Source organism: Dipteris shenzhenensis, chromosome 25 (assembly GCF_047967505.1).
Source record: "Dipteris shenzhenensis isolate YYH24624 ecotype China chromosome 25, Dip_SZ_1.0, whole genome shotgun sequence".
Classification (NCBI taxonomy): Eukaryota; Viridiplantae; Streptophyta; class Polypodiopsida; order Gleicheniales; family Dipteridaceae; genus Dipteris; species Dipteris shenzhenensis.
Genome location: NC_141620.1, coordinates 10,139,931 through 10,161,266, shown reverse-complemented (window position 1 = coordinate 10,161,266; position 21,336 = coordinate 10,139,931). Strand labels below are relative to the sequence as shown.

Genomic DNA, 21,336 nt, shown 5'->3' with positions numbered 1-21,336 from the left:
TTCAGCCCATCCCATGGAGGGGGGTTTGTAGGCCATCCTCCGGTGGTTCTAGTGATGCCCTATAGGCCATGGTATGTGCCTTGTAGGCATAAATAAAGACACTTATAGTGTTAGGGTCTTTTAGGCCACATAGGACACTTAGTCCTATGTGACACCTAGGACACTTAGTTTTAGGTCGAGGTACTTGTATCTTGTACTCCTTTGTTTTTGGTTAATCTAAGTTTGACGTGGAGTTTGGGTCCTTGGTTTCCTCCCTCCATCCTAGAGGTGTATACATGGTTGAGGACATATGAAGGTGATCCATATTTAGTTAGCATCATCATGGTCATAAGGTGATCAATAATTTATTAGTTCCATTGTGATCATTTTGTGTACAAAATGGATCAAATCATGTCGGTAGCATAAAAATTGATGAGCTACAAATAGCTGTTTGTGAGGGATTTTGCTAGGAGGAGCTTCTATATTATTGGTAGGACTATTGTTGCCATGTAACTCCATAAAATAAAGCAACCCCTTTAACTCACATACTACCTTACATAATTCTGAGTGATCACCTCGAGGTGTAGACATTGTAGCATTTCCCCTTTTGTATCTATTGAATGATTGCTAACTTGCATGTATTTATTATTTATCGAATAATAGGTTTTCTCTTTGTATGTTGCCAAGAATTTTCCCTTTGGTATTCATTTAATGATTGCTGACTTGCATGGATTTATGAGTTATCCAATAGTAAGTTTAATCTTTGTAAGTTGCCAAGAATCATACAAAAGATAATTAAAAACAATCTGTAATAGTGTCATGTAGATTCAACCATTTTTAGTAAAAATTTATTGCTCCTACAGGTTTAGACAAAGTTCCTCATAAGCATTGCTCGAACTTTGGGCTCGCTCGAACGCAATCGCTCGATGTTCTAACTTACCCCATGGTATGGGCTGAAGTATTCTGGACATGGCTCAGGATACCTAGATATCTAATGTCATGGTTGCACATGTTCGTATTGTAGGGATATAGCAACCTATGACTGTATAGAGTATAACAGATCAAGTTACAAAAGGTACTAAGTTTAAAGCTTGCCGAAAAGCCTCAAACTTAGGTCGAGGTAGAGCCTTCCATAAAGATTTGCCAAGTTGTCTTTAGTGGGAATATAAGACAACTCAATATCACGTGCTGATAATCGCTCTCTGACATAGTGATAGTGAACCTCAATATGCTTTGTGCGAGCATGGAAAGAAAGATTCCGTGCAACAGCCAAAGCACTCTGACTATCAGTGAAGATGACGGTAGGAGCAGTTTGACATGCACAAAGATCTGCAAGTAGCTTCCGAAGCCAAACCCACTCCACTGTAGCTGTAAAAGCTGCTCTGTACTCAGCTTCACAGCTAGAAGTAGCAACTGTACTCTGCTTCTTGCTGAACCAAGAAACACATGAAGTACCAAGTATATCACATGAGTGTCCGAACGACCAGCCCAATCACTATTAGTGAATCCATGCATGACAAGTGAAGTATCAGCCCCATAAAGAAGGCCTAAATGCTGAGTGCCTTTAAGATATCTAAAAACACGCTTCACGGCATGCCAATGGTGCATAGATGGACTGTGCATATATCTGCTCAACTGTGAGACAGCATACGGTAGATCAGGTCTTGTACGGCATAGGTAAAGCAAACAACCAACTGCCTGTTGATAGAGAGTGACATCACATGTACCGTTGCCATCCTCAGAAGAGAAGTGAAAACCAGGCTCTAATGGTGTGGATACTAGCTTGCAATCCTCAAACTAAAAACGTTGCAAAAGCTGTCCAATGTGCTTGGATCGTGACGTCAAAATGCTCCCCTCACTGCTAGCAAATTGGATGCCCAAATAGTAGTGCAAAAGACCAAGATCAGACATAGCAAATGTCTACTGCAAATCAAGTTTAAAATCTGCAATTTGCTGAGCATGTGTCCCAGTCACAAGCATGTAATCCACATAAAGGACTGAAATCAGCAAATCTGTCCCACGCTTGCGGATGTAAAGAGTAGCCTCTGTAGGGCTGTTCTAAAAGCCAAGTTGAGCAAATGCGTATGAATCCTGGAATACCAAGCCCGAGGTTCTTGCTTCAATCCATAGAGGGCTTTTTTTTAAGCGGCATACCTTGCTTTCAGAACCTTCAACCTCAAAGCCAGCAGGTTGGGACCTCTTCCTACAAATGCCCATGAAGGAAAGCTGTCTTGATATCAAGCTGATGTATCTCCCAATGAAAGTGGGCAGCAAAGGCAATAACAATGCGAATAGTAGTGGTCGTGGAAGTGGGAGCAAAAGTCTCCTCAAAGTCAATGCTATGCTGTTGAGCATAGCCCTTAGCAACAAGACGGGATTTGTAACGGTCCACTGAACCATCAGCTTTCCGTTTGATTTTGTAAACCCACTTAGTTCCAATGGCATTCTTGCCAGGAGGCAAATCACACAACTCCAAGTGTTATTTTGATGGATTCAGCTTGCATGGCCTTCATCTAATGGAAGTTTTCAAGCTGAGATTTGACAAAGATAGATGCGAAGTGCTAAAAGTTGAGAAAACAGCCTTATGCTTTGACTTTTTGTGGCTAAAAATTAAAGATCATGACATCGGTTCTAAAAGGAAAAGATACACAAAGGTAGTAAGTGTTGAAGATGTTTGCTCTTGGATAGATTTTCTTTTAGATAATCTTTATATCACAATAGGTGATTCTTTGTTTCAACAAATTATAGGAATCCCCATGGGCACTAATTGTGCTGTCTTTTTAGCAAACTTTTATCTTTTCACTTATGAATTTGAGTTTATGCAACGTCTTATTTCTATCATTACCTGCCCTATCATTTTACATAAGCTTAGCCAAGTTAGGTGTTTTATAGATGATTTATTTGTATCAGATGTTCCTAACTTTCAAGACCTTATGTACAAAGACGCTTGTGCTTTTGGAGAAGGAATCTATCCTCGTGACTCTTGTGAACTGAATTGCACTTCAAGGGGGGATTCTTGTGTTTTCTTAGATCTTAGACTCTCTCAATCTACCATAGGATTAGAGGTTGATATTTACGATAAACGTGAACAACCTGAATATAGTGGTTTACACATTATAAAAATGCCTCACATTGACTTAAACATTTTTGATTTGGCCAAATATAGAGTCCTGTTTTCCCAATTCCATAGATTTTTCCGCGTTTGTATAACTAAGGAGTCTTTTATCACTCAATGTAGTAATTTGATCACTTTACTATTACACAAGAGGTATAATCCAAGGAAAATAATCAAAAAAGTATGCACAATCTTAGATATGAAGTCTTTTATCTATGGTGTATCGGCCTTAAGTATGTTTAGAATGATTGAACATAAGCTGAAAACAAAAAGCGGGGAGCTGAATAGCCCGTTTTTCCTTTTAGTTTCAAAATAGAGTTTGATTGAGTATGCTTGTGCTTTCTAAGTTAGGAATGTAATTTTGCCTCTTTGTAGGAAGCGATACATAAGTGTAAAGGGTCCTTTTAGTTTTTTATGTTTTAAATAAGAGAGAGAGAGAGAGAGAGAGAGAGCGAGAGCGTTAATTCTAGTTTTTTGAAAGATTTTGTATTTTGTATTTTGTTTCTTGATTTGCTTGTTTATTTTTGCTCAGTCACCTTCTTCCTTTCTTCTTTATTTCTTGTTTTCTTTCTCTTTTGTTTATTTGACGTATTTAAGTAAGCACTGGGTTTGCCCAAGAGACTCCGCGGGTCTTTAGAAACCCAGTATAGCTGCTTATGCTTGGGCACTGATGACGACATAAGTGTTGCTTTGTTTGCTAAGTATGTCTTCCTTTCGTTTTTCATAAAAGTTTTGTTTACCTCTTTTTTCTTCTCTTTCGTTTTCCCTTTTATTTTCTGTGTAGATTTTTGGTCTTTAGAACAACAAAAAATCTAAATTTGTATGATTGGACTTATTCTAGTCTTACGAAGATATATTCATCCAACAATCATTCTGAAAGGCATCTTGATGACATAAGGGCTCTTCATTGCATGCTGTAGCAACTAAAGCATAAGCAAGATGCTCTTTCCTAAGAGGTGCTCTTGTACGGGCTGGCAGAGGAGTGTCTTGTTTGCTGTCTTTAGTGTGTCAAGGAGCCAACGGGATACCTTTTGGGCTTCTGAATTTCAGCTCTTTCTTGGTCAAGAGCCCTGTGCAAATGGTCCTGATTAATGAGAGCCATATCAGGCTGAATATTTGGCTGCACATGTGGCTGCAAGTGACCAACAAATGGAGGAGGTACAACCTCAACAAAGGCATCATGCTGTCAAAGATGTCAGGGGCATCAACAATGGGCTGTTTTTGACAGTTCAGCAAAGGCATAGTGGAAGATTCATCAAACACAACATCCCGATTGACAAAACACTTGTCCGTGCGGGGCTGATATAGCTTATAGCCCTTGCTCTCTGAGCTATACCCAATAAAAATGCACTTGGCAGCTTTATCATCTAACTTAGTGTGTGTCTGTGAAGGCACATGAACATAAGCTAAGCATCCCAAAGTCCTCATGCGAGAAATGCAAGGTTTACGACCCGTTCAGGCCTCATAAGGTGTGATAGTCTGCAATGCCTTTGTGGGACATCTGTTCAAGATGTAATTTGCACCTATGACTGCATCCAACTACAACTTGTTAGGCAAATTTTTTCCTTCGAGCGCTTGTCCGTACAATGTACAAACAACCGTACGTATTGTACGACAGGCAACGGCTAGCGATATACGGCGAACTTATAGGCGATTGTACGGCTGTACGTTGACGCCTGTTGTACGGATGGACAGCTGTACGGCAAACATTGACGCCTGTGCGATTGAAGTTGGTACGGTACCTGTACTACAGTACGACGTTGCTTGCATGTTTGTACGATCAAGTAGCGGGAGCTGTACGACAGGTTGTATAGCTAGAGCGTTGTTGGGTGTATGGCAGAAATGAAGTGTAATAACGAGGGCTGTACGGACTAGTTCTCCCAAGCTTGGAATGGAGAGAGTCGAGCTCACAAGCAGGGTAACCTGCTCTGATACCAAATGATGGAAATAGAGAGAGAGAGAGAGAGAGGGAAGCAGGAGAGTGTGAGAGTTGAATGTTGAGTATGCAATAGAAGAGAGTAAAGCAATACAAAGGGGCGATAAGGTTTTGTCTAAGTGACAAACCTTATCCTTCACTAATCGTAGTTAGTGAACTAACTATGGTTAGGGGGGAAAACCTCTAAATGAGGGAAAAGTGCCCCTAACCCACTTATTGTCATTACATTGGTCACTGCTAGAATATATCAATAATTCTAACAGTGGCATGAGAGGATTGGACATCTCAATTTTGGAGCCTTGGTGAAGTTATATAAGGAGAGTATTGTTGTTGATCTTCCCAAAATACATATGCCTACAAAGCATGTTTGTAAACCATGCTTGCTTGGTAAGATGCACCGTGCTGGTTTCCCAAGGATGGGAGAGTTGGTGCTTCACGCATGGTTCATAGTGATGTTTGTGGACCCATGAGGGTTGCAGCTCTTGGGGGGTATTTTTTCACTTTATTGATGACTTCACCAGGTATACTTGGATTTTCATATTGAAATCCAAATCTGAAGTTTCTTCATGCTTCAAGAACTTTATTGCCTTGGCTGAGAATGAGAGTGGGCCGCACATTGCTTACCTTCATACAGACAAGGGGGGTGAATACATGTCAAATGAGTTTGCTGTTTTTTTGGCTTCTCGTGGCATACATCATCAATGCACAGTGCCTTATACTCCTCAACAGAATCCCGTGGCTGAGCAGAAAAATAGATCAGTGATCGAGATGGCCAGTTGCATGTTGATACATTTGTAGCTCTGTACCATGCTCTAGTCCGTACAACCGTACAGTTGGCAAAATCGTACAAGCAGGTTCGTACAAATAGCATCAGCGTCGTACTGTCGTACAACACTGAACCTGCTTCTTGCTTCGTGCATTAGTTGTTTTTTTTGCAGGGCCTTTTTTAGCAGAGGATTCTTTGCAAGGGCCACTTTGTAGGTGTGGTTTGCACTTTGCATTTTGTGGATTGGACAAGTATTGCAGGAAGATTGCAAATTTGTCAAGAGTTTGGGACTTTTGGACTTGCATTGCAATTTTTGCAACAGTTGGGTCTTTCACTCAATTTGTCCTCTTCTGGTTACAATTTCTGGCAAGAAATTGGGGCTTTTGCAATTGGATTGCAATTTTGTAGTGGAAGAGTAATTTGGGAGCTTTGCAAGTTTTTTGGACTCAGTTTGAGTCACATTTGAGTATTTGGGAATTTTTTGCAGATATTTTACTATGGTGTATTTTGAGCCATTGTTTGGCTGTGGATTCAAGCAGGTGCATTTTGAGATTGTGGGTGTGCTCATTTGCACACATTGGCAGTAGCATTTGGTTAAATTGCAAATTGGGGCTTTCAGTCAACTTGCCCCTTTTTGAGTTGCAATTTCTTGCAAAAATTTGGGGCTTTTTGCTTTACACTGCAATTTCTTGCATTTTTGGGGCTTTTAGGCAATTTGCTCTCTTTTGGTTGCAATTTCCTTGAAGAAATTAGGGCTTTTGGCATTCTGATGCAATTTGGCAGTGTACAAGCATTTTGAGACTGTTGTAGGCAATTTTGGACTCATTTTGAGTGACATTGCAGACATTGGCAAGTTTTCAAGTGTTTTTTTGGCAGATTGAGAGCATTTGCAGGATAATTGAAGTGTATTTTGAGCCTTTGATAGGTTGTGACAGTATTTGTCAGTGTGGGCAGATTTTTCTTTGCAGATTTTACTCGTGCATTTTTATACTTGGTCAGTTTGCTGTATTTTTTGAGATTATCTGGTGAAAATGGCTCAGAACAACCCCAATGAGGTGTTCGGAGTTCTCACACAGGAGGATAAGTTGGATGGCACCAACTACTCCTTGTGGAGTTTCATGGTTGGCAATATCTCGGTTGGCAGACATCTTTGGGATTATGTCAATGGAGATGAAGCAAGACCAGATACAACGGCTACACCTATCACTCCTACAGCTGGAGGCAGGGGTAGAGGTGCAAATGCAGCACAAGTAGTTGGAGCAGCCGCTCTAGGAGCTCCCACAGCAGAACATAAAAGATGGGACTCTAGAGATGCACAAGCTCTTTCAGTAATTTCTCTTTCTGTCAAGAGGTTCATTATACCTCACATTCGGTCATGCAAGACATCTATGGCAGCTTGGGAGATACTAGAGAGTGTGTTTGCAACAAGAAATGATGCTAGAGTTTCATTTCTGAAGAGAGAGCTTTCCCATACGCATATGGATGAGGGAGATTCCATGAATTCTCACCTCACAAAGCTTCATGACTTAAGGGAACATTTGCTGAATATTGATGAAGTCATTCCAGATTCAGAGATGATCACCACAACTCTGAACTCTCTTTCTGAGTCCTATGTCGGTTTCCACACCTCGTTGAATTTGTCATTGAGGGGGGGAAGCAATCCTCTCTCTTTTCATGAGTTGGTAGGACTTCTGTTGCAAGAGGAGCAGACACGCAGAAATATGGCAACCCAGGCTGGCAAGCATGCCATGCTTTCCAAGTTCAAGCCCAAGGGTAAAGGGCAGCAAAAGCCACATGCCAATCAGCCCACAAATCAACATAAAGCTGATTCAGGACAGCCCTCTTATAAGGCAAAGGGTGATACAAATAAGCAAAAAAAGAAGGGCATCTGTCATTATTGCAAGAAGCCAGGTCATTATATTGGAGAATGCAAGAAGCGCATAGCCAAAGAGAAGCAAAGGGATTCTGGTATGGCTGTGTCAGATGCATCAGCTCCACATTCTCATGATGGGGGAGATGTTGCAGCCAACTTTGTGGAAGAGCACTATGCCTTTCTGTCTTGCACTTCAGATTTTTTAGTGGGTAGTTCAGATGCTACAGCCACTAATGATGATGACTCATATGTTTTCTTGACTTGCAGTTATGATAATTCAAAGGATGCATGCTCTCTTAGTGTCGATGAGACACTTCATACTTGGTATTTTAACAGTGGTGCTTCAAAGCACATCACTTCCAAGAAGAGTCTGCTTATATCTCTGCATCCTCCACCTACCAAAAAGAAGGTGACTTGTGCGAATAATTCTTCTTATTCAGTGTGTGGAGTGGGTGACATTATTCTCACATCCACTGATGGCACAGATTTCAGAATTTCAGATGTTCTCTATGTGCCAGGGATAAAGAAGAATTTGCTTTTAGTGTCCTCACTCACGGGCTGTCAAATATGCATGTATCTTTGCATACCATGCTCGGGTGCCTGGTTCAATCCATGATGTCCAACTGATGGACCTCCCAATGCCTGTGAGATGCAAAAGCAATGACACACCGAATGGTGTGAAATGGGGGAAAATGTCTCTTCAAAGTCAATACCATGCTGTTGGGCATAACCTTACGCAACAAGGCGAGCTTTGTAGTGATCAACACTGCCATCAGCTTTGCGCTTCAATTTGTAAACCCACTTTGTGCTGATGGCATGCTTGCCGGCAGGCAAGTCACACAACTCCCAAGTGCCATTGGCACCTTTGCTTTGTGAGCTGTAGCCAATGAATGCATTTGACAGCCTTATCGTCAAGCTTATGCCTCAATTGAGAGGGTACATGCACATATGCAAGAGACCCAAACAATCCGATGCTCTTCTCGGATGTCAAATGCTCCTATGAGGAGGAGGATCAGGAAGAAGTTAGTGAGCATCCGCATGAAGAGGAGGACCAAGTGCATTTTCACCAAATGGTTGAAGTTGAGATGTCCCAATTTCTCATGCCATAGATGTGTATTAGAAATTACAGATTCAGCCATGCCATTAGCTTCTATAGCAGCCTGTTGTGCATATATATCAATATCATATATAGCTCTCTTAGTTGTCGTACCGATTATCATAAACGGCACACGATAACCATAAAAAAGAACTCTGAAGCCATGCGTGGAGATGGTTGAGATAGAAATCAGATTCTTTTCGGAAGATACCTGGAATATATAAAACTTCCACAAGTGGAATCATATCACCTGATACTGTAGTGATAAGCACTTGACCAATCCCTTTGGCGGGATATGTTGCATTATTTGCACAAGTGATAGTGCCCCCCTTTGGAACTCCACTCAATGTGTGAAAGAGGATTTTGCAGGAAGTGATGTGCACCACTATCAAAGTACCAGTGTGAGGCTGCAAAAGCTGAATCATACAGAATAGGATTATAATGACACTTCACAATAAATGGCCACTCATCATGAGCAAGATTGGCTGCCTCTATATTTGTGACATTAGCAGCTGGAGTATTTGTGACAACAAGACCTTGCTGTCCTGGCTGTCCCTGCCGCTTCTTCTTGGAAGCAATACGCTTCCGGCACTTAGATATGCCATGACGTGGAATCCTACAATAATTGTAGCGTTTCTTCTACTTCCCATCAGCAGGAGAAGAAGAGGATGAGGTACCAAATTTAGGTTTGGGCTTGCTGTAATTTTCCCGCCCTTTTCCTTTGCCCCTATAATCAGTAGCAAAGGCTTGATGTGCATGAGTAGAAGCAGCCATGTTTTGACGACTCTGCTCCTCCTGCAAAACTAGGGAAACAAGCTGGCCACTAGTCTAAGTGTTGTAGCAAATCCCTGATATGAGTCAGGGTGTCCCATCGAGTGTGGTGGACACGACCTGTGAGTCTAGTACAATCTCATCAACATTGATAAGCTGCTCTCTTAAGTCCTTGGCCTGTGTCAAATAGGCATCCATGCTGCCTTTATCATCGTAATATTGTCAAGTTGCTTGCGCAAATAAGCAACTCTGGCCTCGTTGCATATCTCTGATATAGATTGGCCAAAGTGTCCCATGCAGCCTTGGCTCTTTTGCAAGACCGAATGTGAAGTATGACAACTCTCTTGCAATTCATGGCAATCATGGCATGTGCCTGTGCATCTTGCTGATCCGAACGAATCTATTCTTGTGTTGGAGGGTGGATGGCAGGAGTAGTGGTAGATGAACCAGAAGTGGCAAAATTGGCTGCGGTGGCAGTAGGTGTCTGTGATGAAGAGACAGGTCTAGTCTTCGATCCAGATACAATTCCCCAAACGTTCCTGGATACCAATAGGTGGCGCACGAAGTACGACCACATGGGATAATTGGTGCCATCAAGCTTGTCCTCAGCAGCAAGCATCCCAAAGGATTCATGGTTTGCCATTGCAAATGAAAATCCCTAAAAAATAAAAAATAAAATTGCCCTGCAAATGCCAGAGTCTCAAGGCTACAATGCAAAGAGCTGGCTACCCAAGTATCTGACTGCTCCTGCAAATGTCAGACCAAAAATGACAGCAAATGTCTGCAAGTGTCAATGCCAAGATGGCTGCTCAAACACTGAGCAAAATGCACAAGCTGTTCCCAAAATGACATGCAAGAAAAATGTCTGTCCAATCAAAGGACCCCCTTGCAAATAGCTGTCCTGCAAATGACCAACCCAAATCAATTGGCAAATGTTTGCAAATCTGAGCTGAATCTGTCCCAAATGGTGGCTCAATGCCACAAATGCCGAAGGACAAATAGCCCAAATAAAGGGCAAATGCAAATAGAACCCAAATTTGGATGTGTCAGGCAAAGAATGCTGCAAATATCAGCAAATATGGCAAAAGCCCCAAATTTGGAGAGGGCAATTATGCCAAAGAGAGGGCGAATTGGTAAAAGCCGCAAAAAAAGCTGCAATTTTGCAAATGTGACCAAATTTGCTGCAATAGGCCCCCAGTCGGTAAAAAACAAGGATTAATCAATTTGTGTTGCAGCTCGGGGATGCAATGGATCGATTAACGTAAGTTATATTGGGGTTAAAACGAGGAGATTGCAAGCGTAGAAGATTCGCGATGTCGCTCATTATGGCTTCTTCTAGAAGCTTCTACATCTGAAGCCTTGGATATTGTAAAAGGAGGTGCCCTTGAGTACAATGATTGCCTTCTTGGCCGTTGCTAAGACGACAAGGGGGCGGGAAAGGGGGAGAGAGAGACATGGGGGAAGCGAAGAGGGGAGACTGAGAAGGATGATTGGACGGGGAGGAAAGAGGGGGCTAAGTGCTGCCGCCATTTTGGGAGGGATAGGAGCTCAAATGCGGCAATGCGGGTACCGATGGAGAGTTGAGGGGGAAGAGAAATGGTGTTGGGAGTGGGAGCTATGAGGGAATGAGGCTATGGTGGATGAAACCTTGAAGTTGCAGAGGCTAAGGCTGCCGCTTTACAGTTTGCTTTTGTGGAGGTGAAGAAGAAGAAGGTGAAGATGAAGATGAAGATGAAGATGGGTAGTATGTAGGGACAGAAGGGGAAGGGGCGCTCGAGCGCAGGGTGAGGAGGCGGGCCAGAGCGTGAGGGAGAGCGGGCAGAGCTGGAGGAAGCAGTGGGAGCGGGCAGAGAAGGAGGTTTAATCGACTTAGAAGTTAGGTTAATGTGAGGAGCGAAAAGTGAGGTTAATTAGTTAATTAATTAATTAAAAACAAGCGAGGAGCGATAAGTAGAGACAAGGAGTATGATCAAAGCAGCCAATGTCACTAAAAAACCCCCAATTTCATATCAAAGCAACCAAATGTCAGTGCAAATGTGACAAAATAAACTGCAAATCTGAAAATATCCCTCAATTTGCGAGTAATAGATCCAAAATCCCCAACGTCAAAGTTGAAATGGAGTCAAAAAAGGGCAAAAGCTCCAAAATGTGACCAAAAGGAGCAAATATCACTGCAAAAGCTGCAAATGTGACACAAAAACCCCAATTTCTAGAGCAAAATCACCTCAATGCCAATGCAATATTGCAAATGTGACGTAAGAGAGGGCGAAAAACCTCAAATCCAACTGTATCAGGTAGATTTGAGTCGAGGGAGCAAATCCCAGCGAGATGGTGCTCGAGTAGGTTGGAGCAGTTGGAATGACTGAAAAGAGTCCAAATTTGAGAAAGAAAACCAGCCAAAAAATGCTTGAAATCAACTTTTGACAGGTCGTATGGATTTCTGGCAGCGTCGCGTACGCGTTTGTACATGTCCGTACAGCCGCACAACTGTATAGACAATTTTTTTCCCTGGCCTAAATGGTGCGAGACAAGGTCGTTTGTATGCCGGCGCTCAAAAATTTCAAAAAAAGTAGAAATAGGACCTCAGAAAGTCAAAAAACAGACGATGGACTGTTTTTCCTGCTCCAAAACAGGTTTCCAGCGACAAAATGAGGCATAGGACTGAATTGGAGAAAAATGGCAGGTAGGAGCAATGGGGGGCTGAGTAATGAGCACGGGGGGAGGCAACTAGGAACAAGAGAACCCGCTTTGATACCATTGTTGGGTGTGGGAAGCAATGGGATGGGAGTGGAGCTCAAGGGAGCAAACAAGAAGCTGGAAGGAACACGAAGTACTTGCAAAAGGATAATGAAAAAGTACAAAGGGGTGGCCTATATGGCCTCGAAGTCAACCATATGGTTCACCAATGAAGTCAACCTAAGGGTTGACTGAGTCCTAAGACTAGCCTACAAGGCCATACCAAGGCTAGTGCTAACAATCCCAACAAGTAGAACTTCCTGCGGCTCAAGAAATTCATGATGTCCGAGTATAAGGCTGCGCATGGTGAAGTATCATCCCCCTCGCGTAGGTCTTGAGCAAAGTGTGAGGTCTCGCGATGAATAGGTCCTCTCGAGAAGGGCGTTAGATTTGAATCCATAGAAATTTGGCATGTATATTGTGCCTCTCGACGGAGATCGTCCCATGTTTAATACTACCACTTTTGTTGATCCATGCACTCCATTTGTCTCACGAGTCTCATCTTGGAATGCTGCCTCCCGTGTGTGCCCACTAACAACCAGCAAAGGGGCGCTTTGGACTATGATGGGTCTTTGTGTAAAAGGCTATTTCTTCCTATGTAAGACTATGAGAAATTCCTTGGCTCTGACCATAAGGTTGTCCCAATGAGAGAGGGTCTGTGTAGTATTGCCACTACTTTTAATCTATGCACTCTATCTATCTCTTGAGTCTCGTCCTGAAATGCTGCCTCCCATGTGTACCCACTAACAACTAGCAACGGGAACTCTGGACTTTGATGGGTGTCTATGTAAACAGCTATATCTCGTCTTGTGTAAAACTTTGATAAACTCGCTTGTTGTGACCAAAAGGTACCATTACAATATTATCGATGTTGTGAGTCTCATAGACCGTGCCCCCCTATGCAAGGGAGCCATCAGATGCATCTTTGAGCACTACTGACTTCTCCTTGCGGACAATGTCTTGCTGTTGTAGGGCCTTTTCTCTACCTGTAGAGGTGTGAGGCTGTCCTACTCCATCTCTCGTGCACGGAGGCGGTGGACCTCCATGATGATATGCTCCCAAGCCTTGAATGAGAACAGGTGTGGCTGAGGTGATGGGTATGGGTAGGGAATGAATGGGAGCTGAGTAATGAGAGGTACGGACATATGACGAGGGAGGAAGCTATCGAAAAGAAGTTTTGGAACATCACAACAAGGCATTTGGACTAGTGCACAAGCTAGCTCAACAAGTACTAGCTACATAGCAAGTGTGGTATTTTCCTTTCACCGAATGTAAAAGGTTGCTATATGTTGATAGTGTTCAACAGTCCAATAGATCTTGAAGGGTCTACAAAGGATTTTAATACAATCATATCATATCTCTCTCTCTCTGTCTCTCTGTGTCTCTCTCTCTCTCTCTCTCTCTCTCGACTGAAGAACAGCTTTGTAGCTGGCTGCTCTGATAGAATTTTCAGGTTGCTCCTACTTTGATCATATCTTTCTTTGATGCGTGTGTAGGCCTGACATCTTAGGAGCACATGCTGCTCATTTTCAACCTCCCTTTTGCATATTCTTTCTTCTCTTGGTACCCTAGGTCTTGCTGTCTGCACTTCTAGGTCATGTGAGCTGGTTCTCATTTTGCGCCTTTTGATCTCTTCCCCAAGGTATTTTTGCATGCCGTAGCTGTCCATTGGATTAATTTCCTGTTTGTAGAACTGCATTTTTGCCCCTTGGTTTTGCCATAATTTTTGTAGCGTCTTTTGTGTTACTATCTCCCTGATCTCACATGCATCCTTTGGTATTATCAGCAGCTGTTATACCCCATAATTCCATCCATTTCAGTCCATCTCGATGCCATCCCCAGTGGTTTGTGTAGCTTCCAATGCCTTGTGAGGTGTCATGCTGGCATCCATCTTCTCAACTATGTTGAGATAAGCCATGAATTGGCATATTGCTTCCCCTTCAAGAGTTATCATACTTGTCTCAGCCAATAGGATGTTGTAGGGTGTCTAAGCCTGAACCCCCAATTCTGCAATGAGAAATCTCTTATGTAAAGTTTCTATTCTTTTCCAATAGGTCCTAGAGAGTCGTGGAAACCATGCTTGGACATCCATAAAGGATCCTTGTTTGTACAAGCATAGTGTATAGAAAATTTTTCATTTCCCAATTCCACATGTGCTCTTGCACTTATTTTGGAAGCCGTACAAAGCTTTCAAACCTCCCAAGATTCTTCTTTCTACACATGTTTTCCATTTGTAGTTGTGTTTCCAAAGGCTCCCCTTCGAAAGTGACATCAATCTGAGAGAGAGAGAGAGAGACTAACAGACGTGTGTGTGTGTGCACGCGGGACGGGCGCACGCTTGTGTGTATACGTATATATGCGTGTACGTATATATATATATATATGAGTGTTTGCGCCTGCACTAAAGGGTGATGAGCGAATCATCTTTGCTGCCAGCTGGTATGTATTTACAGGATTATGCCCACTTGGTCACCGGTGGTACATGACAGATTGTTTGAACAGAGTGTCCACCTGGGACTTGTTTAAAGGCTTGATGGTCATCACTTTTGTTTCTCTACTCATTCTAGAGCAGTACTTGACTTATTTCCATGCTTTACCTCAGATTGGCACGGCCAGAGTTTATACAACAGTTCTGGAGACTTTTCCTCTTTGTGCATGAGCCTCAAACCATCGGGCTATCTGTCAAGCTTGCTGAGATTTTTGAGCCAAAGTATACAAGCAAATACAAGCAAACTGGGGGAAATACATATGGGAATGCATTGGAGGCTCATAAGAACCCCAAAATGCTGGAATGGAAATTGCAGCAGCTCCATTTCCTAGGTATCCCACAGTATTAGGCTCTATGCAAAGGCATACAGACTGCCAGATGCAAAGAGCCTGATGCTTTACCAAATAGATATTAAGAAGCATTCCTGCGCTGTCATGGACAGCAGGGGGGTATTAGAGTTTTGGTTGAGCACATCAACTTTCTGCAAGACACTATCAACCTCACATATAACAAACCCTAGTTGAGACGGTGAGAGGAAGAAGCTTCCTGGTCGCTTCTCACAGAAACCAGGGCTGCAGCCCCATCCTTTGGGGCACACTGACACAGTGTGCCCAATCAACACATAGTGACATGAGATAGGGTATTGTATTGGTGCCATGTGGCAACCATCCCCTTCATCCATGATGGATGTATGTGGGGTATTGCCACATCATGTGGCCCCTTATAAATCTCCAACTCTTGTCCATGACATAAAATCATGGGTTTCCTATCCCCGAATTTAATAGAGTTTTGATTATTGGTCAATAATGGAGTTGGATCTTTTGAAATAAGTCCAATATCATCTAAGATTCTCCTCAACACTAGCTGCATCAGTGGGTGTTAGATCACTGACCCTACCTATGAGCCGCCATATGAGGAGGACAAAAGGGAAGTAGATCTGTAGGCTAGGCACGGCAGCAAGGATATGAGCAAATGCTGCAGTCCTTAGAGGCAACTTTCAGCAGATAAGGGTTGCCGATTTCAACCATTATGAGCAGGAGATCCAGATTGGGTCTTTAGCAGAAACAAGCACTGTAAAGGCGTGCAGGACTGGGTCAACAGCGTTGACCAAGTCGGCTACCTGCAACAGATCAGGCCGGCCTGGTCTAGTTGGTCCAGATCTAGTTTGCTGGTTGCCTGGACCTGGTTGGCCAGATTTAGGGCTGGACTGCCCTATAAAAGGGAGGCTCTTGCCTCAGTATGTGCATCTCACTGAAGCCCTCTTTATCGAGGCATGCAGGAGTATCTGCGAGCAGCAGCAGTCTCCTATTCCCTCAGCTTTCTGTCAGCCACACCCTGACTGTGTTTTACTCAGCACTGTTTTCCTACATCAGTGGATGAATAGACTGAGCATTTTGTGAAGTTCTTTCTGCTGTTATATTTCCTGCATATCTGTGCTACTGTGGGTTCGTTTACAGCGTACTGCTAGGTGTGTTTTGGGAAGAGTTCGTTTTGCTGTGTGTACAGGTGCATAGTGAGCACTTGATCTTTGACATGGTATTAGACCCTTGTCTGCGACTCTTGCGAGGCGACTCTATTTTCAGCAGCATACCACTGTTGACAGTTTTCACTCCCCTCCTAAGCCTTTCACATCCCTGGAAAGATGCCCCTGTCGATTTCCTCATTTTAAGAAAGCTGCATTACCAGATACATTGGAGGCTTGAAACCATCCTCAATTTTGTAGGCAGTGCACTAGATAGTTGCCTCCTACAGCATAAGCACTTTGTGCTTTCAGATAAATTACGACACCCTAAGGATGTTGAGAATTTGCCATGCTCTATCTGAGTGACAATGGACGCTTGCCTCGCAAATGGGTATATTGATGGTGTGTGCGGTTTATTGTAAACACTTTATATGCCACCTACTCTGAGGTTCCAAACCCCTCACAACTTATTGCATCATTTTTTAAGTTAAGATCGTGGATCCATGGATTCTTTGAAATAACTGATGTTCTGTTGTTCTCACGTAGCAGCTGTTGTGTATTTGTCATGGATCAATTCAAAATTCATGTAATGTATGCTTCAGTCATGGTGTTGAAGAATACATTCTGGAATGAAAATGATTGTTTTACATGTTCATCATTTGTACTCTTTTATGGAAAGGAGGGTTACAACACAGAGATGGAGATGGGCACCTTTCATTTAGCATCATCAGGTTTTGAAGGCTTATGTGATATGACAACAAGTATTCTGTTGTGTGACTTTCTGCAGGATCCCAGGGAAAAGGCCAAAGGAGAATCACGAGACTGGTTGAATAACATGGTATAGGAATAGTTTCTTTGCCCTATTTGCCCTATGCAATTAGATTACTTCATTTGAAACGATGTGTGAGAGGTTTGCGGAATGTTCTCAGATGATTCAATGATGAGCCTGTACATGAACAAGAAAAACTCAAAAGTTTCTAGCGTTTTAGATGCAGCATATTCCTAAACATCCATATCATATTATCATATAGGTGCCAGGGGACTCAAGCTTCTTGCAGATATTGAACACACTCAGCTGCCCCCTATTGTCTGGCTCTTAGGAAGAAATGACGTGGGATTTGTGTTTATCTCACCTATTCCTTCTTTGTCCATGTGCAAGCCCGTTGACAAGAACGCAACAGCTACACTAAGAGAAGGATTTAATCGTTCACTTAATTGTAATTGGCCTTTCTCGTTCTGTTTTGTGTAATTCAAGAAACAGCCATCTGCAAATGAAAACAGGAATTTTCTCCAAAACTGGAGTGGAACCCACTTGTGTTGGAGAGTGTTATGGAGCAGAAAGATGTGATGACTGATTGGTTGTCAATTTTGTTCACCCTCTGCGTTCCTTGCACTAGATAGTGGGTTTTCAACCCACCCTACCCCTTAAACTCACTACGCTCCACTTTAAATCCCTTGTACCCCTTGACGCCCCTTTAGACCCAAAAATTCTGGACTCGATTGTGACATTAGCAAGACATCTCAGCATTGATAGAGCCCTTCTACAAGCCAGATTCCATCTATCAGAACAACACAGGAACCTGAGGTTTAAAATGCTGACCCATTGAAAAGAACTGACGACTCGTCACAATACTGTGTATTAGGGAGACTTGCCACTATACCGTGCATTAAGGAAACTTGCAACAATAGAGTATTTCCTACATGAGAAGGAAGCATGGATTCCTCAATGGATAGTAGGGCGTGGTGTAGCAGTGAATGTAGATTGTATGTGTAAAAGAGGTTTTGTTACAATTTCCTTCTAAAAGTATCAATTTTTTAACAACCTCATAAAAAGGACAACGTTTTGTCTAGTTTGATTACCCAACTAGTGTTAAGGGTATAAGTGTTTAAGGTACAGGATGATAAGTTAAGGAAAAACGGATGAATGAACAGTCTGAGTAGACTGTTGTTGCTGATAGAAATGAATGGAATATCACAAGATTGAAATGACCGGTGATGTTTTATAGAAAAGCCCACAAAGTATGCTACAACATATTTCAAAGCTTGGAGGTGGTATTCCTCCAACAAATTAGCACTCTCCCACAAAATAGATTACTGAAGCTTTCCTTAATTTACTCGGCCTCTATTGTTCCAATAATCTCTGTGTTTTCATGACCTAAGTTTGAAATTTGATCTGTTGTTAAGTTATTTGGCGATGATTTGTCGATTGATTTCAGCTTCTGTCTAAATTTGAAGCTTGATTCCTCTTTTGGATTTACAAGCTCTTCCTCTTTGGGAGTTGTATTGGCATCTTCCTCTTTGAACTCTTTGAATCTAGAGTTGATCCCTCTCTATGATTATGTCCATAGTTGGGCAATCAAGATGACTATGAGAAAGTCAACTTTATCCATGATGAAATTCACCAATCGCATTTAAGATAAAGTTTAATCTTTTACCATTTCTGTTTTAGAAGAGTCATGTCACACACTTTGAACATAGATCTTACATCTAGAAGAATTTATGTTCGTAACAAGACCTGCATCTTTCATTCAATAAGACAAGTGACTTCCATATATGATTATCACTGTCATAAAAGGACATAGTATTAAAGTGATGGGTATCAATGATGTCTAATATTTTGATGTTCTAAACAATGAATTGGCTTCAAAAACGTTTATGAATATTTGGTTGAAGATTCAAAATAACGCAAATTTCTAACATCTTGATGAATGATGACTTCAAAATTTTTTATGAAAATTTAGCTGAAGATTTTTCCCTCCTCCACCCCCCACACGCAACCAACCCCCGCGCCCCCCCGCCCCCCCGCGTCTCTCTCTCTTTCTCTCTCTCTATCTCTCTCTCTCTCTCTCTCTCACACACACACACACGCGCGCGCGAGCGCACAAAATGCACATCTCTATAGTTGCTAGGCTGAGTGAAGATACTGGTTTGTTATTTGTTGATTTGAGCCGTTCTTTTGACCATTTTGACCTCTTTCATTCCTTGGACATCTCCTTAGCTTTGTGTGTTTGGATGTTTTACCCTTGGCTCAAAAAGCTGTTGCCATTAGTGAGTAAGGTCTATAAGACTCTTCAAACGCTTAAAACCCTAGATACTACCTTAAATCTAGCTTTCACCTTACTTGAGTTATGTCTTAACCGAGGTGTAATGGATATTAGGTCAGGGTGAATAACTCTTGAGGCTAAGGATTGGTCCACTAGCGTCGAAGGGGAGGTTACTAAAGTTTGACTTACTATAGCCATAGGGATTGAAGCTGTATAAGTTGCTGGACCACCAATTATTTGGCTATCGATCATCGTGCTGCTTGGACTCGTCAATGTTAGCCCATTTAGCCAGACTTCAACAAGGCATCCCTGCGCCTCCCAGCCTTGTGAGAGCAGATCATGGATCCAAATGACTCAAGGAAGCTTGTGCACGGATTTGTTAGCTTGCTGAGAACAAAAGGGGCACCTGAATTCAAAATCACGTGGCTTGTGATTTTGTTTTCACATGGGATTTAAGTCTGGTGTTATTTTGCCAACAGAACAGCCTAGGTGCCAACAGGGGCTGTGATTTCAACTCTGCTGGCATCAAGAGCTGTGATTTCAGATCAGGAGCTTGGAATGGAGTGCAACCATTGCGACTTTCTATGCAGGGGTTTTATTGCAGCAGTTTTTGCAAACTCTTGTTTGAATTTCAGCACTTTCACCTAGGAGGGGTATAATTGTAGGAAGGTGCCAAGTGGTCGGTATGATTGGGAGTGGCATCCATTAAGGGAAGCTCAGTTCAAATATGGCAAAACATGTTTCTAGCTGATGAATCTCAGCCTACAGCCTACTTGAGTTCACATCTACCCCTTCTGCATCCTCTTGGATATCAAGTGCATGCAGCTTGGGCCATACGTGTTATGATTACTCAAGAAAAAGAGACGTCATGTAACCGAACTATTAGGCAATGTGTCTATCTCTTGGGTTCAATCCTTTGGATGGTAGTCAGTGTCTAGGATGCAATTTTAGAACATCTGCATGACTTGATCCGTGGTACTGGATGAGTCATGGAGGCTCCAGTGCATGTGTTATTTGATGATGGTTCACCGCACAGCTTCTATCAAAACTCTGACTCCCAACTGTTTCAAGTGACCGCATACAAAGTTTGGGGCTATATTGTCCCCAACGTTTTAGATGGAAGATTATAAAGAGGATATCGTTTGATGGAACAACAAGTTTTGTTGATGGGCCTATTGAAGGTCCACTATGGGATATGTGGGTGTAAAGCAAACAATGAAAGCAACTCGATTACAATCATGGATACGGCTATGAGAGAATGATACCAACTAAGGACATGTGGCTTGGCTATCCTTGTTAGATTTAGATGCTCGTTTGGGAGAGACTAAAATGAAATCGTTTAGACTTCACAAGCAGTTGTAGCTTGAATGAAGAGATTTGGACTACTTTTTGATTAGCCTTCTCCTTTAGTGCTAGCCTTCGTCATGGCTGAGTTTGCCCTTCACCTCCGGAGTGCCAACAGAAACTCAGTACGAAGACTTTGTATAAATGGATGCTCAAGTATGTGTGGGTGTGTGGATTTGTATGTATGAGGGCATACTTTTATACTATGGTCTACACCCACTGTTGGGCGCTGATTACGTCAGTGGGGATGTCAGAGTAGCTAGTCCCTGCTATGTGTGATGGAGTTTATGGTTTTCAATCTTATGAGTGACTATCGTGAGATTGAAACTGCACTATGTTGTGTTTTTAGAGGATGAGTTTGGGAATGTTCCTGGATTCATCTAGGTATATGCTTCTGCCGTATTAGCAGACATGCAAATTTCACCTTGTGAAGTTTTCGTCCAAGTTGCGGCCTGCTGGTATTGCGATAATTCTTTCTATCTTAAATGGTGCATTGCCCTATCAGCTAGATTTAGATTTAGATGCTCGTTGGGGAGAGACTAAAATGAAATCGTTTAGACTTCACAAGCAGTTGTAGCTTGAATGAAGAGATTTGGACTACTTTTTGATTAGCCTTCTCCTTTAGTGCTAGCCTTCGTCATGGCTGAGTTTGCCCTTCACCTCCGGAGTGCCGACAAAAACTCAATACGAAGACTTTGTATAAATGGATGCTCAAGTATGTGTAGG

The 21,336-nt window shown here is 42.4% G+C and overlaps 1 protein-coding gene across 5 annotated transcripts in view; it reads left to right on the top strand.

The window, feature by feature from the left end:
• LOC147885430 (transcription regulator NOT2/NOT3/NOT5 family protein) overlaps nt 1–21,336 on the top strand; it is a 100,259-nt gene that overhangs the window by 35,122 nt on the left and 43,801 nt on the right. For all 5 annotated transcript variants that reach the window (XM_087396087.1, XM_087396089.1, XM_087396085.1 and 2 more), the window contains exon 5: nt 17,010–17,060. In XM_087396087.1, coding sequence (XP_087252213.1) covers nt 17,010–17,060 — 51 coding nt within the window. The remainder of the gene's footprint in view (nt 1–17,009; nt 17,061–21,336) is intronic.